General features: G+C 33.4%; 1 protein-coding gene across 1 annotated transcript in view; it reads left to right on the top strand.

Annotated features, from left to right (window-relative positions):
* LOC143235599 (annexin-B12-like) overlaps positions 1 to 12,851 on the top strand; it is a 51,426-nt gene extending 38,575 nt beyond the window's left edge. Inside the window, exons 8-12 of the mRNA XM_076473836.1 lie at positions 2,242 to 2,390; positions 3,645 to 3,822; positions 4,969 to 5,081; positions 5,751 to 5,891; positions 12,679 to 12,851. Of these exons, the coding sequence (XP_076329951.1) occupies positions 2,242 to 2,390; positions 3,645 to 3,822; positions 4,969 to 5,081; positions 5,751 to 5,873 (563 nt within the window). The 3' untranslated portion in view covers positions 5,874 to 5,891; positions 12,679 to 12,851. The remainder of the gene's footprint in view (positions 1 to 2,241; positions 2,391 to 3,644; positions 3,823 to 4,968; positions 5,082 to 5,750; positions 5,892 to 12,678) is intronic.
* The last annotated feature ends 555 nt before the right edge of the window (positions 12,852 to 13,406 follow it).

Below are 13,406 nucleotides of genomic sequence, written 5' to 3'. Positions count from 1 at the left end.
TAATTCTAGAAGTATCGGCCCGGCATGGCCAAGCGTAATAAGGCGTGCGACTTGTAATCTGAGGGTCGCGGGTTCGCGTCCCTGTCGCGCCAAACATGCTCGCCCTTTCAGCCGTGAGGGCGTTATAATGTAACGGTCAATCCAACTATTCGTTGGTAAAAGAGTAGCCCAAGAGTTGGCGGTGGGTGGTGATGACTAGCTGCCTTCCCTCTAGTCTTACACTGCTAAATTAGGGACGGCTAGGCCCTCAAGTAGCTTTGTGCGAAATTCAAAAACAAGCTAGAAGTATCTGCTTATGAAAATATAAAGAAAAAGGGTTGCATCATTGAAAATGAAACAGAATTAGTATATTAATCTCGAAATCGCTCAGCAATTTGTTATTTTAACCCATGTTAACGTACTAAATTGATAAATTGCGAATAAATTTAACTAACTTACTCTGGCATTTTTATATGTTTATTTGTTTTGTACTGACTTAAAGAAGCTTCTAGATGTTGTGTTGTCATTACGTAATGACATGCTACCTCTATAAAATAAAAAATTGAAATATTAAAAGTATATTTTACAACACAAATTTAAAATTTGAAAAAAAAAAGAGACTAGGCTGCAGTTAAAACAGCTTTAATTGTTTAACAAGGTGATTTATTTGCTTACGGATTCAGTTGTAGTTGACAAGTATAGAGGACAGCACTTTACAGCAACTTAAGAAGGAAGTCGATAAATTCATAAAAATGTTTACTGTGGAATGGTAAAGGACTAAATGGTCTCTTGTTGTCCATATGTTATGTTTCTATCTGACTGCAAAGACGGTGATCTTTCTTTTTATTTGAGTCTTAATTATATCTAAGTTATTCAGCACTTTACACTCGCCTGAAATTAAATGTTTAGGCCATTAAGATTAGCTAAGTTATAAAGTGGGAAAACATCTAATTATATATCACAATATTACAAATGAAACAGAAAAATATACTTATCTTAATGATCTTACAAAGAATACTTTGAGTAAAAAGAATGAAGAAAATGAATATTGTACACACACAAAAAAAAACAAACTACTTTTGACTTTATCACTATACTTAAAAACGTCTAGAGGAATGCTTTCCTGGACCCATTACGACACACCATAATGACGGTCGGACGATAATATTTTTGTTTGTTCACACAAGTCTCATAACGTTTATAATGCCAAAATTGGGTTTCAGTATTGTTGTGAGCACAGTTCAGATAGCCCATTATTCTTAGTAGCAATAACACACAGCATTATTTGATATTCTTTGATAGATTGTTTAGGCAGAGTATTCATGATGAAACTTTGTAGAATGGACGGCGACTGTCTGTTGTGAAGACACAAGTGTAGAGGACGACGTTTCGAAAGTCTTCTGCCTTTCGTCTTCAGGTTGGTGTATGAAGTATTTGTATATAATATTTTTTAAGTTTTACTCAGTAACATAAATATATTTAGATTTAATACTTTGAATATTACCTTAAACTGATTACAATTAACGTTGTGATATTACCAGAAACGTTTCAGAACCTGAAGACTAAAGGCGGAAGATTTTCGAAACGTCGCCTTCTACACTTGTGTCTCCACAATAATCAGTTGCCGTCCACTCTACAAAGTTTCTTCAACACATAGCATTTTGTATACCTTTATACTAACTTTTTGTGTCTCAGTTCGACTTTACTTATATTTAGTTTGATGTATGAAGTATTTGTATATAATATTTTTTAAGTTTTACTCAATAAAATAAATATCTTTACATTTATTACTTTGAATATTACCTTAAACTGATTACGATTAACATTAACGTTGTGATATTACCAAAAACGTTTATATATATTTCTTTATCTGTGCTTTTATTTTCTCGTGTTAAGATTTTGATCATAATAATTTAATCATTTAATAATATTTTACACAGTTACCGTTCCCAATCATTGTCAAACTTAACGAGAAAATGTGACGTATACGCGGTGTTCATAATGTTGGTAGCAAAATGAAAAACCGGACAGAGTGATTGGCTCATGACTAATAAAATTGAATACAGTTTTCAAATGTAGACTCAATTTTAAGAATATTTTAGTGCTACGCTGTAAAGAAAATAAACTATTCAAAAATAAACGACGCGATAGTGCTGTCACTTGGTGATAACTAAAGAAATTATCATTTAATGTCATGTACACATTATTATATAGATTAGAACTTTAATCGATAACGGTCTATGTTTCCTCTTTTTAAATTAGAATACAAGAATGATTTAGAAACGTATCTGCGAAAAATTCTGAACAACGATCTGGCACAACTCTTGTGTTCTCTGATGGTTTGTGCACAACATAAGTCGACTACTGATCACCAAGAAACAGCGGAAAAGAATGCTCAAAAGATTTACGATGTAAGTGAATAAGTTAATATAATGAAAGCAATCACAACGATTCTGAGTTATGCTAGCTTTATGAGTTCAATAAATCCGATAATGTATTAAATCAAAGCTAAATAATTGACTTACAAACCTGTCCAAACAAAATTGTAGAAATTTTATTTATTAGCATACTTTGCAGGAGAAATGGTCTGATATACGAAACAACTATAGGAATTATTGTATGCTGAGAATGGTCGTTAAATGATAAGAAAAAGCGACAGTAAACTTAATAGTTTGTTGCACAACTGAATAATTTCTTAACGGATAGACATAGTTAGCGGAATAAGTTAAACTTGTTAAGAGACAGTTGTTGTTTGTGATTAAGCACAAAGCTACTTGAAAGGATATATCTGTACTCTGCCCACCGTGGGTATTAAAACCTAGTTTCTAGCTTTATAAGTCCGCAGAGATACTGCTGTGCCAGTGAAGAGCGTTTAGAGATAGAATACAAACGCAACAAATATCAAAATAATGCGCTTTAAGACAGAAAACAAAGAAGAAACAAATATATATGTAAAAGCGGCTGGTTTGGGTTGAGAAAAAATTTATGTAGAGGAGCGAATAACGTTTCGACTTTCTTCGATCATCGTCAGGTTCATATAAAAGAGAAGGGAAACCGCAAAACAAATTAAAACTAAAATATTTATAGGATGAAGAAATATAGCGAGCATACACATGTCAGAGTATGTTTATTTGTAGAATTAAAGTAAAAAACAGGTGGCATAATATGCTTGTTAATATATTCAATGTAAATAGAAAACAGGTGACAGAATATGTTTGTTAACAAAGTATATAAAAACAGTAATACGTTATGTTTGTTAACATACTGAAAGCATATAAAAGATAGGTAACAGAACATGTTTGTGTACAGTCACAAATAAAATAGTAAACAGATGCAAAAACATACTTGTGTACAAACACAAATAGGATATGAAACAAGAGACATAAAATATTTGTGTGCAGACACAATGTAAACAGAAAACAGACTGAAGAATACGTTTCTTTACAAGGAAGAAAGAATACATAGAGTAAACGTATATCAGAGTACGTTTGTTTAGTCACAAATCACTTTGAAGATGAGTGGTAAGATTTGTTTGTTTAAACATGAAAGTTGAATGGAGAAGTGTATCACATGTTGTTACTGGCTAAAGAGGGCAAGTGGGGACCAATAGAATACAACGACAAATAATGTGAATCACGTGAATAGATAAAAAAGTTGTTTTACAGGCAAGAAGAAATGAAGAACGTTTCGATGAAAAAGTCCTTATTAAGTTATTAAATGGTCAGAATGTCACCCAGTTAAAACTCTTGTTTAAAGCTTATGAGCGGATATCTGGTAAGAATCTTGCTGAGGACATCCAGACAAAATTCAACGGACCCCTGGACGCAGCTCTGGCAACAATGGGTAACACTTTCTATTTTTATCCAGTCGTAAGATAAGACATTTCTTCTATTGTGAATAGGCCAGTTTTAGTTGAATCAAACTTTTTAACTTTTGTAGAATCTAACAAAACAATCACTATGTCATTACTTTCTTCATTATTACTAGTGGGTGTTTTTGTGTTGTTTTTAACAAGTAAAATATCCTTTACAGACAAATCCGATTGTTTATCTAAACTTTTACATTTTTTCTCCGTTCCAACTCTTTGGAGTTAATTCAACTAGTTAATTTACCGACAGTAAGTGACTAGGAGAGGAAACGTTTAATAAAGAAGAGTAAAAGGTTTAAATTAATAGGCTTAACATTCATGTAAACTGCAGGAATATTTTTTACTCTTCTCTTAATTTGTCTACTTCAGATCCACATTTGTTTTTATTCAGTAATTTTATAGATTGTATAAAAAGATCATTTCAGTTAAACTGTTGTCTCTCATCTCAGCCCAATTAACGAGTTCTGGCATTGTACGAAAGGTTTCCTAGGCAGTGACTTGTAGGATATGAAAGATAGTTATAAAATGTTATTTCTACATATATCTGATTTGACACCTAAATTGGTTAAACTAAGAGAAATGTAGAAAATGTCCACAGTTTATGTAATTTTTACCATAAATGTTAGATCTATTTATTTCCATTCTTTATAAGCTTTCCACATTTAAACTTTGGTTTTAGCCTAAACTTATGTTTTGTATTCATTTGTTTTTCTTAAACATACTATAGCAGAAAAACACGATTTTTGTAGTTAATACGGTTACATTTTACCTACGAGCATATGCACTTTAAATATACGCAGTTTTAAGATAGCCCTTCATTATTTTAAAAATGTATCTCAGAACGACTAGTATGGATATTAACACTTTTACTAATAAAGCAGAGAACAACGTTTCAACCTTCCTAGGTCATCTTCAGGTTATTGTTTTTTGTTAACCTGAAGATGACCTAGCAAGGTTAAAACGTTGTTCTGTGCTTTATTAGTAAAAGTGTTAATATCCATACCAGCCGTTCTGAGATACATTTTAATTTCAAGTGGGTTTCTCGTCATCAAGAATTACTTCATTATTTTAGTTCTGGTAGAAAACCCTGCCCGAGTTGACTTCTTTCTCTATTCCAATAGTGGCCTGTGTAGAGGACACAACAAAGCACTTCACAGAAGAACTATATAACTGTATGCAAGGGTCAGGAACCAATGACAAGACTCTCATCCGGATCCTAGTGTCCAGGTCAGAGGTAAGAAACCTATCCAAAACTTTTATTTTCACATAATGTGTTAAGCACAGAAAATAACAGATACATATTTTATTATGCAACATTCTAGATTCTTTTTCAAATTTATGTATAGTCCAGAATATTTGTAATTAAGCACGCAGCTACACAATGGACTATCAGTGCTCTGCCCACCATGGATATCAAAACCTGTTTTCTAGCGGTGTGAGTCTAGCTGTTGTGCCAGGGGTAGTAAAGTCCACTATGTAACCCTACTTTTACGACGTGTATTTACTTAGTTTTATATTTTATAAATTTAATGTCCTAATTGTATGTTTATTGTATATCATTATGTATTCACTTGCATTTTTATGTTTATTTCAGTATTTATGTCTCTTTCTTATACTTTATGTTTACGATATTTGCATACTAGGCGAACTTTGTTCATATGCTATACTGATATACTCAGATTATTTTATATATACCTTATTTATATACCAAAATAGCTCTCTTTCTATATATATATACTTTATTTGCATACTTAAGTAATTTTCTGTATACTTTAGTTATGTACTGAAATAATTATATATATATATACTTTATTGCATAACGAATTTTGAGTGTTTAATTTATTTCTATATCGAATGCGTTTTTCATTTCTAAGTGTATCTCAGTTTTAGTTACGTTTACCAGGTGGATTTAAAAGACATCAAAGAACTGTACTTGATTCAGTACGGAAGCAATCTTGCAGACGACGTGGCAGCAGATACCAGTGGTGATTATCGTGACCTTTTGTTGAGAATTATTGAGCCGTGATACACTCAAGACAAGCAGGTATACTCTAATCAATATTTGGAAGTCTTTACGTTAAAGGCATTATATTAATAATACAGTTTCCATGCAAACACATGTTCCGATTTTTGTCATCGATTTCGAGTAAAGTCACGCAGGAAAATCTTTACAATTATTGTGTCGAAGTGAATGCATTCTTGAACGTGATACAGATAGAATCTCGAAGGCATGCACACCTTCATCGATTGGAAAAACTTTTGTTATTAAATTCTCCGCACAGTCAACCCAAAAACACGTGTTTAGGATCTATATATTCTATACTTTTGGTACTGGTTAAAAGCACTCCCCTTACTAACGAAATCAATTTTTATATCAAGTTTAATGTGTGGAAAGCCCTTAGGAGTATAACCCTCATATGACAGAAGATATGTTAAATTTATACTGAAAGTCTAATAGGCCTAATAGGTGAATGTCTTTAAAGGTTTAAGTCTTCTGTGACAAAAGATGTGTTGAATTTTGTGCGTTTTTAATAGTTATATTTCTATTGCAGATTCTTCCCTGGTCATTATTACCTAAATATGAAACTGTTGGATACAAATAATTATACCTGATTTACATAATTAGTAGCAGTTTCTATGAAAAAAAAAAACGTAAACAAAAATATCCAAATCAGTAACAAGGCGATTCGCTACAATAAACTGAGCCTCACTGTTGTGCTAATTGATAAGGCTCTTATTAGAAGAATCTATTGGTTATTAAGGTTATGTCTAAAAGGAAAAAAAAAAAAATTCTATTTATGATGTAGATATCAGCCTTGCCTATCTGATTTATAATGTAGATATCAGCCTTGTCTATCTGATTCAGGATGTAGGTATCAGCCTTGCCTATCTGATTTATGATGAAGGTATCAGCCTTATCTATCTGATTTATGATGTAGGTATCAGCCTTGCCTATCTGATTCAGGATGTAGGTATCAGCCTTGTCTATCTGATTTATGATGTAGGTATCAGCCTAGCCTATCTGATTCAGGATGTAGGTATCAGCCTTGTCTATCTGATTTATGATGTAGGTATCAGCCTTGTCTATCTGATTCAGGATGTAGGTATCAGCCTAGCCTATCTGATTCAGGATGTAGGTATCAGCCTTGTCTATCTGATTCAGGATGTAGGTATCAGCCTTGTCTATCTGATTCAGGATGTAGGTATCAGCCTTGCCTATCTGATTTATGATGTAGGTATCAGCCTTGTCTATCTGATTCAGGATGTAGGTATCAGCCTTGTCTATCTGATTCAGGATGTAGGTATCAGCCTTGCCTATCTGATTTATGATGTAGGTATCAGCCTTGTCTATCTGATTCAGGATGTAGGTATCAGCCTTGCCTATCTGATTCAGGATGTAGGTATCAGCCTTGTCTATCTGTTTCAGGATGTAGGTATCAGCCTTGCCTATCTGATTCAGGATGTAGGTATCAGCCTTGTCTATCTGATTCAGGATGTAGGTATCAGCCTTGCCTATCTGATTCAGGATGTAGGTATCAGCCTTGCCTATCTGATTCAGGATGTAGGTATCAGCCTTGCCTATCTGATTCAGGATGTAGATATCAGCCTTGCCTATCTGATTCAGGATGTAGGTATCAGCCTTGCCTAAAATGAAGTATTACTTCTGCGATTTTTCAGCTTCAGCACTAACAATTACCAGAAACCAACTTCAAACATTCTTAACAGTGAGACGCAATTAGCAGTTGTTTTAAAACAAAGATATTTATGTATTGTGCTTGGTTTCCAATCATTAATTTATAACCTTGATCTTGAAACTCTACTGAAAGGACGTTTTACCACAGAGAATCTATATATATTACCATTCTTATAATTATAACTAGGGAGAGCAGTCACCTTCTCACAACTGTCTGCAGGCAGTAAAGGGTGATATAGATGTGGGACGTTGTAGGCTTGAGCACACACATTTCGCTCTCCTAATTTCTAATTTTCTTATTCAAAACTAGCGAATTGGAGGTTAAGACTGATAGACGGTGTATCCCCACCACAATGTGGGTCCTACTTTCGCAGTCACTTCCAAAACCTAGGATACATTTTATAATCTCACATTGTAACTTGTACCCTATGATCCCTTTTTAAGAAAACAAAGTGCAGCGTAATTTATTTTTTTTAATTTCATGTTAATGTGTTTTGGTTTATGGCTTAAATATTTTATGGTTATGTATATACACGGATCATCATACCATAATTAATAATAAGGCAGGTACGTCACACAACAGTAAGAAACTGAAGGAACTTTGTATCTAGGAAATAATTATCCGTACAAATGTTAACATTAGACATCACAGCTGCCAGCAAGTATTGTTCAAAACTTCCCACGACCACGCTCTCAGGAACACCACCTCATTGTTAAATCAACAGAGACTGGGTGCGTGTTTCTTACATTCAGTTTGCATGTCATTTTGGTTTGTTTTTTTTCAGAGTGACATTTTCACCAGTTTATTTCTAAGAAAACTACATTAAGGGCATTCTTCATTGCCTTTAATAATACATATGCTACACTGGTTTGCAACTGTTAGTAGCGAAAAAAGATTTCAACTTGAATTCCAAACAAAGCTGTGGTTGTTATCATTAACTGATTTCTACAGAATATTATCTATAAAAACAAACAAATGGTGGTAAAATTTGGGCTGGTGACTTCGGGTAGCCGCTATTCTTCTTAACGTATAAATATCAGTATAAGTGACTAGAAATTCTACAAAGGAGGTTTGTTTCAGAATTTTTGCTTTCTGCTCTAATGCTGAAATGATAAATTAGAGGGCAGGCAGCATCCACCACCCTTGGAAAACTCTTGTTTCATCGAATAGCGGTCACTCTTCATAGTCATCCACAGTCCCAACAGTTCAAACCATGAATCAAGAATCCTAAATTTCAGACCTAGCACACCAGTCTACAATCCACTCACCCCAAAGGAAAAAAAGAGAGATTACACAATTTATAAAAGAGTTTCTAGTTAACATGCTAGCAGAAATGTAAGAATTATTGTATCAGGTCATTAATTCTTACCAGATAATTTGAAAATGAGTTATTATATTAAGAAAAAATGTAAAACCCAAACTGTATCCCAAGACCGGAAAAGGTAGACAGTGAAAGATCTGGAACTTGCATGTTGAAAAAAGAAAATAAAATATAAATTGATAAAAATTCACTAAGTTAAAGAACACAACTTTTTGTTTTGTTTTTAAGCACAGGTCTGCAGAATGGGTTATCTGCACTCTGCCTACAAGGGGTATCGAAACCCCATTTCTAGCATTGTAAGTCCACAGACATATCGCTCTACCATGGAGGAAAAAAAAGGAATTTTTTATGAATTTTCAAATATTAATACATTGTTAACATTAACGAGCTTATGACTTACTACTTTGAATCACTTCAAACTTTTCCAAGATGTTTCCTTTTTTATAATTATCTTCACACATTTATTGCGACACTAATTTTATTCTTCTCGCACAATAACGTGACAAAAATAACACCAAACCTACGTATAGCAAGTTTTTTTTCCAAATTTAATGATCCAGGGGGTGTTTAGTGAGTCGCGTTCCGGGCTGAGTAGGCCCGAAACTCGAGTCGCGATATGCACCTTCAAGTATAGGAATGACATAATCAGAACAGTCGATTTCGTTATTCACTTTTGGTACAATGGAGACTTATATTTGACCTTTAAAAGTCTCTGAGCTGACCATTTAGTCCATGTATATAAGGTACTATCTATACCAATATCCTATCTACTAGAAATGAAATATTCATAGGGTCAATGTTCAAGTGACTTGAGTCACTTTGAGAAAGGTAGCTTTGAGTTGAAATGCCTAAAATTGACTTGTCCGTCTTATATTAGACCAAAAGTGCGATCAAAAATATTTAAAACAAAGTTTTTAGTGGCACACCTTTGAAGATTTATAGTTATAAAAAAGCGACAGTCAATTTCTTAGCATGGATGGTAAGGTGACCTTGACTGCTTGTCTTACCTCTGGTCAGTAGCTCAAAATTAGATAAGGTGGCAGGTAGTTTTAGTAACGCTTCTTTTAATTTGTTTGTTTGTTTTGGAATTTCGCACAAAGCTACTCGAGGGCTATCTGTGCTAGCCGTCCCTAATTTAGCAGTGTAAGACTAGAGGGAAGGCAGCTAGTCATCACCACCCACCGCCAACTCTTGGGCTACTCTTTTACCAACGAATAGTGGGATTGACCGTCACATTATAACGCCCCCACGGCTGGGAGGGCGAGCATGTTTAGCGCGACTCGAGCGCGAACCCGCGACCCTCAGATTACGAGTCGCACACCTTACGCGCTAGGCCATGCCGGGCAGCTTCTTTTAATACAAAATACCTTTTGTAATGATCTTCAAAAAAAAGGAAAGCAGACACTTGCGTATATTGTCAATAAAATCTAAATAAGTATAGAATGATAACATTTGTGGATCATTCTGTGTATTTCTTATTTTAAAAATTAATCCATATTTGTCCAATTGAATTTTTTTACCAGTCTATCAATATAAAAGAAAACACATTTCTTACCTGGTTTTATGATTAATAATTATAACAACGTGTGCAATTACATGGGCAGAAAATAAGACTTTACAGAAAAACACTGATTCATTGATTATTTGGAATTCAGTAAAAAGCTACGCAATGGCTTATTTTGTTCTGCCCACCACGGTGGGCTATAGAAAAACATCTTTATTGAAAATAATTCACATTACCACTTTGAAAAACATAACTTTATAAGCATTAACAAACTTTTATATCCTTTTACATGGAATACACTTTCTTTATTTCCATCTTGGTGTCTGTTTGCCTGTTTGAAGTTAAGCACAAAGCTACACAAAGGGGTATTTGTGCTATGCCCTCACGGGAATCAAAACCCGTTTTCTAGCGTCGGAAGTCAACAGATATACCGCTGTTACATCTTCTGTAGAATCTGCAGATTGTGTAACATAGAACGAAATTTCACATTTGTTCAGATAATATCAACTCTGTAGAGCTGCACACCTTCAGTAGGATAACATTCCAATAGCACCCGACTTGCAATATCAGAGTTTTGTTTGGTTTATTCCATCAAGTATTATTCTAGGCACTTTTTTCTTTACTCGCTCTCTGAGGGGGGTTCTCGGACAATCGCTGCGTAAATTTGAGAAATTAATACTTTAGAACAGTGATTCTAAAACCTTTTTGGATCAACGAGACACTACATATAGCTTAAAATATTAAGGCACACCAAAATATATAGCAATGCATTTTTTTGAAACATTTAGATAATGCATGCATTATTCATTATAATTATTAGGATATGTGGACTTCCTTCACTACTCATAGACGCATTATTAGAGGCTCTATAGTGCTTGAGGCCATTCGAAGAGATTTGAAAATTTTTCCTTATTTTTGAAAACAAGACTTTAACGTGTCTAACCAATAAAATAAAGTTAGATAGAATTACTCATGAAAAGTAAGAATAGTTGGTCAGTGTCATGACACACCGATTGAGAAACGTTGCTTTAGAACGTGGCATATGTAGTCTAAAATGTTGTACTTCGCATAACATTGTCTGTAAACTGACCAATGACCAAGAATTTTTACAGAGCTTCTAACACCTAAAACATCCTGGCTACCGCTACAGTTCAATTCAATTTCGACGAACTAACTTTGGTATTGTTGTCTATAGTACAGAAGAAGCCTTTTCGTTCGTGGAGTTGATAATTGGAATTCTGTTGTTCCAATAGGCTCCTGTTGCTCCATACCATTGGCTTAAAACTTTTTATTAAGATCATCAAAGTAGAAATATATAAATATATTATGTGCGAGAGACGTACAGACAGACTAATAAAAATTACGGAAACTACGGATGTTTCTTTTTTTGCCACATTTCTCTTAATTTGTCCTTTTCGGATTTTAAATCAACGTATGTAAAAATACCTTTTCAGATCTAGCTTTTGTCTTCAACAAGTCATTGCCCCGAAATCAATCTGATGAACAACAGTAATCTTGTGAAATAAAAGGACTCAAATAATTATATTTTTGTATTCACAAACAAAAATTTATACTTTGTGTTGTATTTAATATCGTACCCACAAATACTCATGAACCTAAATATAGAATGCCAACCTTTAACGAACTCCAACAAAAATGAAACAAGTTTCAAACAAATATTGGCACTGGAGAAATAACAATCAGGGATATATTAAGAGTTTTTAAAAAATAACTTCGCAAAATATTTTGTGTAATTTTACAAAGGTACTAATAACATTAAATGACTACAAGGAATTGTTAATGATCAACCAAGTTGTTGCAAAAAATATTGAAGAATGTTTTCATTTGTTCTCACTACTGCTGTGAACCATAAAATATTGCATCATACATATATATTCACATGAGCTAACATGCCTGTAGTATAAAATGAATTCCTTCAGTCATTTAATTTTTAAGTAAAACATTTCTATTTAATAATATCTAATTTGGTGAATTGGGAAGATGAACTGACTGAATAGGCTTGGTGACTTCAGTTCATTATTGTCTAGATAATTGATAATACCAACTGTTATGTGGCTAATTTATGACTATAGAGGTGGTTTCTTTATTTACTGTTAACTTAACCCAATGCATGCATTGTATTACCATGAAGTTGAAAATTACATATAAAGCAAGTTATACTGAGGTTTTCCTTCAGATTTTTACTTTTGTGCATTTAATAACACTACTTTTCTTTGAACTACAAAATTTTGTAAAAGTATTCTGCACATTTGGAAACATTATAATTTGTTTTATTTTATATCTCTTTCAGATACATCTTTCATCAATCGGCGTAAAGATGAATTACCAGAAGAAACCAATTAAAGGAAAAATACAGCTTTAGAAAAGCCTCAAATCTAGTTTTATTTATTTAGTTTCAACATGAGCTATCTTCTTTTTATACTAGCAATTAAAGTGGAAAAATATAAATGAGAGTTTACACTTTGTAGTATAAACTATACAGTTTTATTCATTGTTAAAAAACACAACGCGATCTTGTACTCCAGAAACCATGATTTAATATCTCCGCCAATAACGTTTCACCATCACGACTTCGAGCAATTCAAACAAAATACTTGCTTATTGAAATAAGAAAAGGAAGGTATCAAACTCTTGACCTATTTTTTTATCATTTAATAGTGGGATTGACCGTCCTATTATAAGGACCCACGGATGAAAGGACGAACATATTTGGGGGGGGGGGAGAACACGGATTCAACAACCCTAACTACTTGGTCAATACGAGCCCCTTGCTAGTTGATCTTAGGATTATACAAAAAGTCTAATATTAGATGGAAGGTTTTTTGTTGTTTTTTGGCCCCGATGAAGCTGTAATAGTGAAAAGTTGGCATAAAAACACGTACACAAAATAATCGTCACGTTTTCTAAAGTAATCCGTCATGTTTTATTTACTTCTTTTAAGATTAACAACATAATAATACATGGTTATATTATGGTTTCATTTTATTTTAAATCTATTACTCTTTTAAAACTGGTCAA

Source organism: Tachypleus tridentatus, chromosome 12, assembly GCF_004210375.1.
Source record: "Tachypleus tridentatus isolate NWPU-2018 chromosome 12, ASM421037v1, whole genome shotgun sequence".
Taxonomy (NCBI): Eukaryota; Metazoa; Arthropoda; class Merostomata; order Xiphosura; family Limulidae; genus Tachypleus; species Tachypleus tridentatus.
The sequence above is the reverse complement of the archived record's forward strand: the minus strand, read 5'-3'. Positions and strand labels throughout refer to the sequence as shown.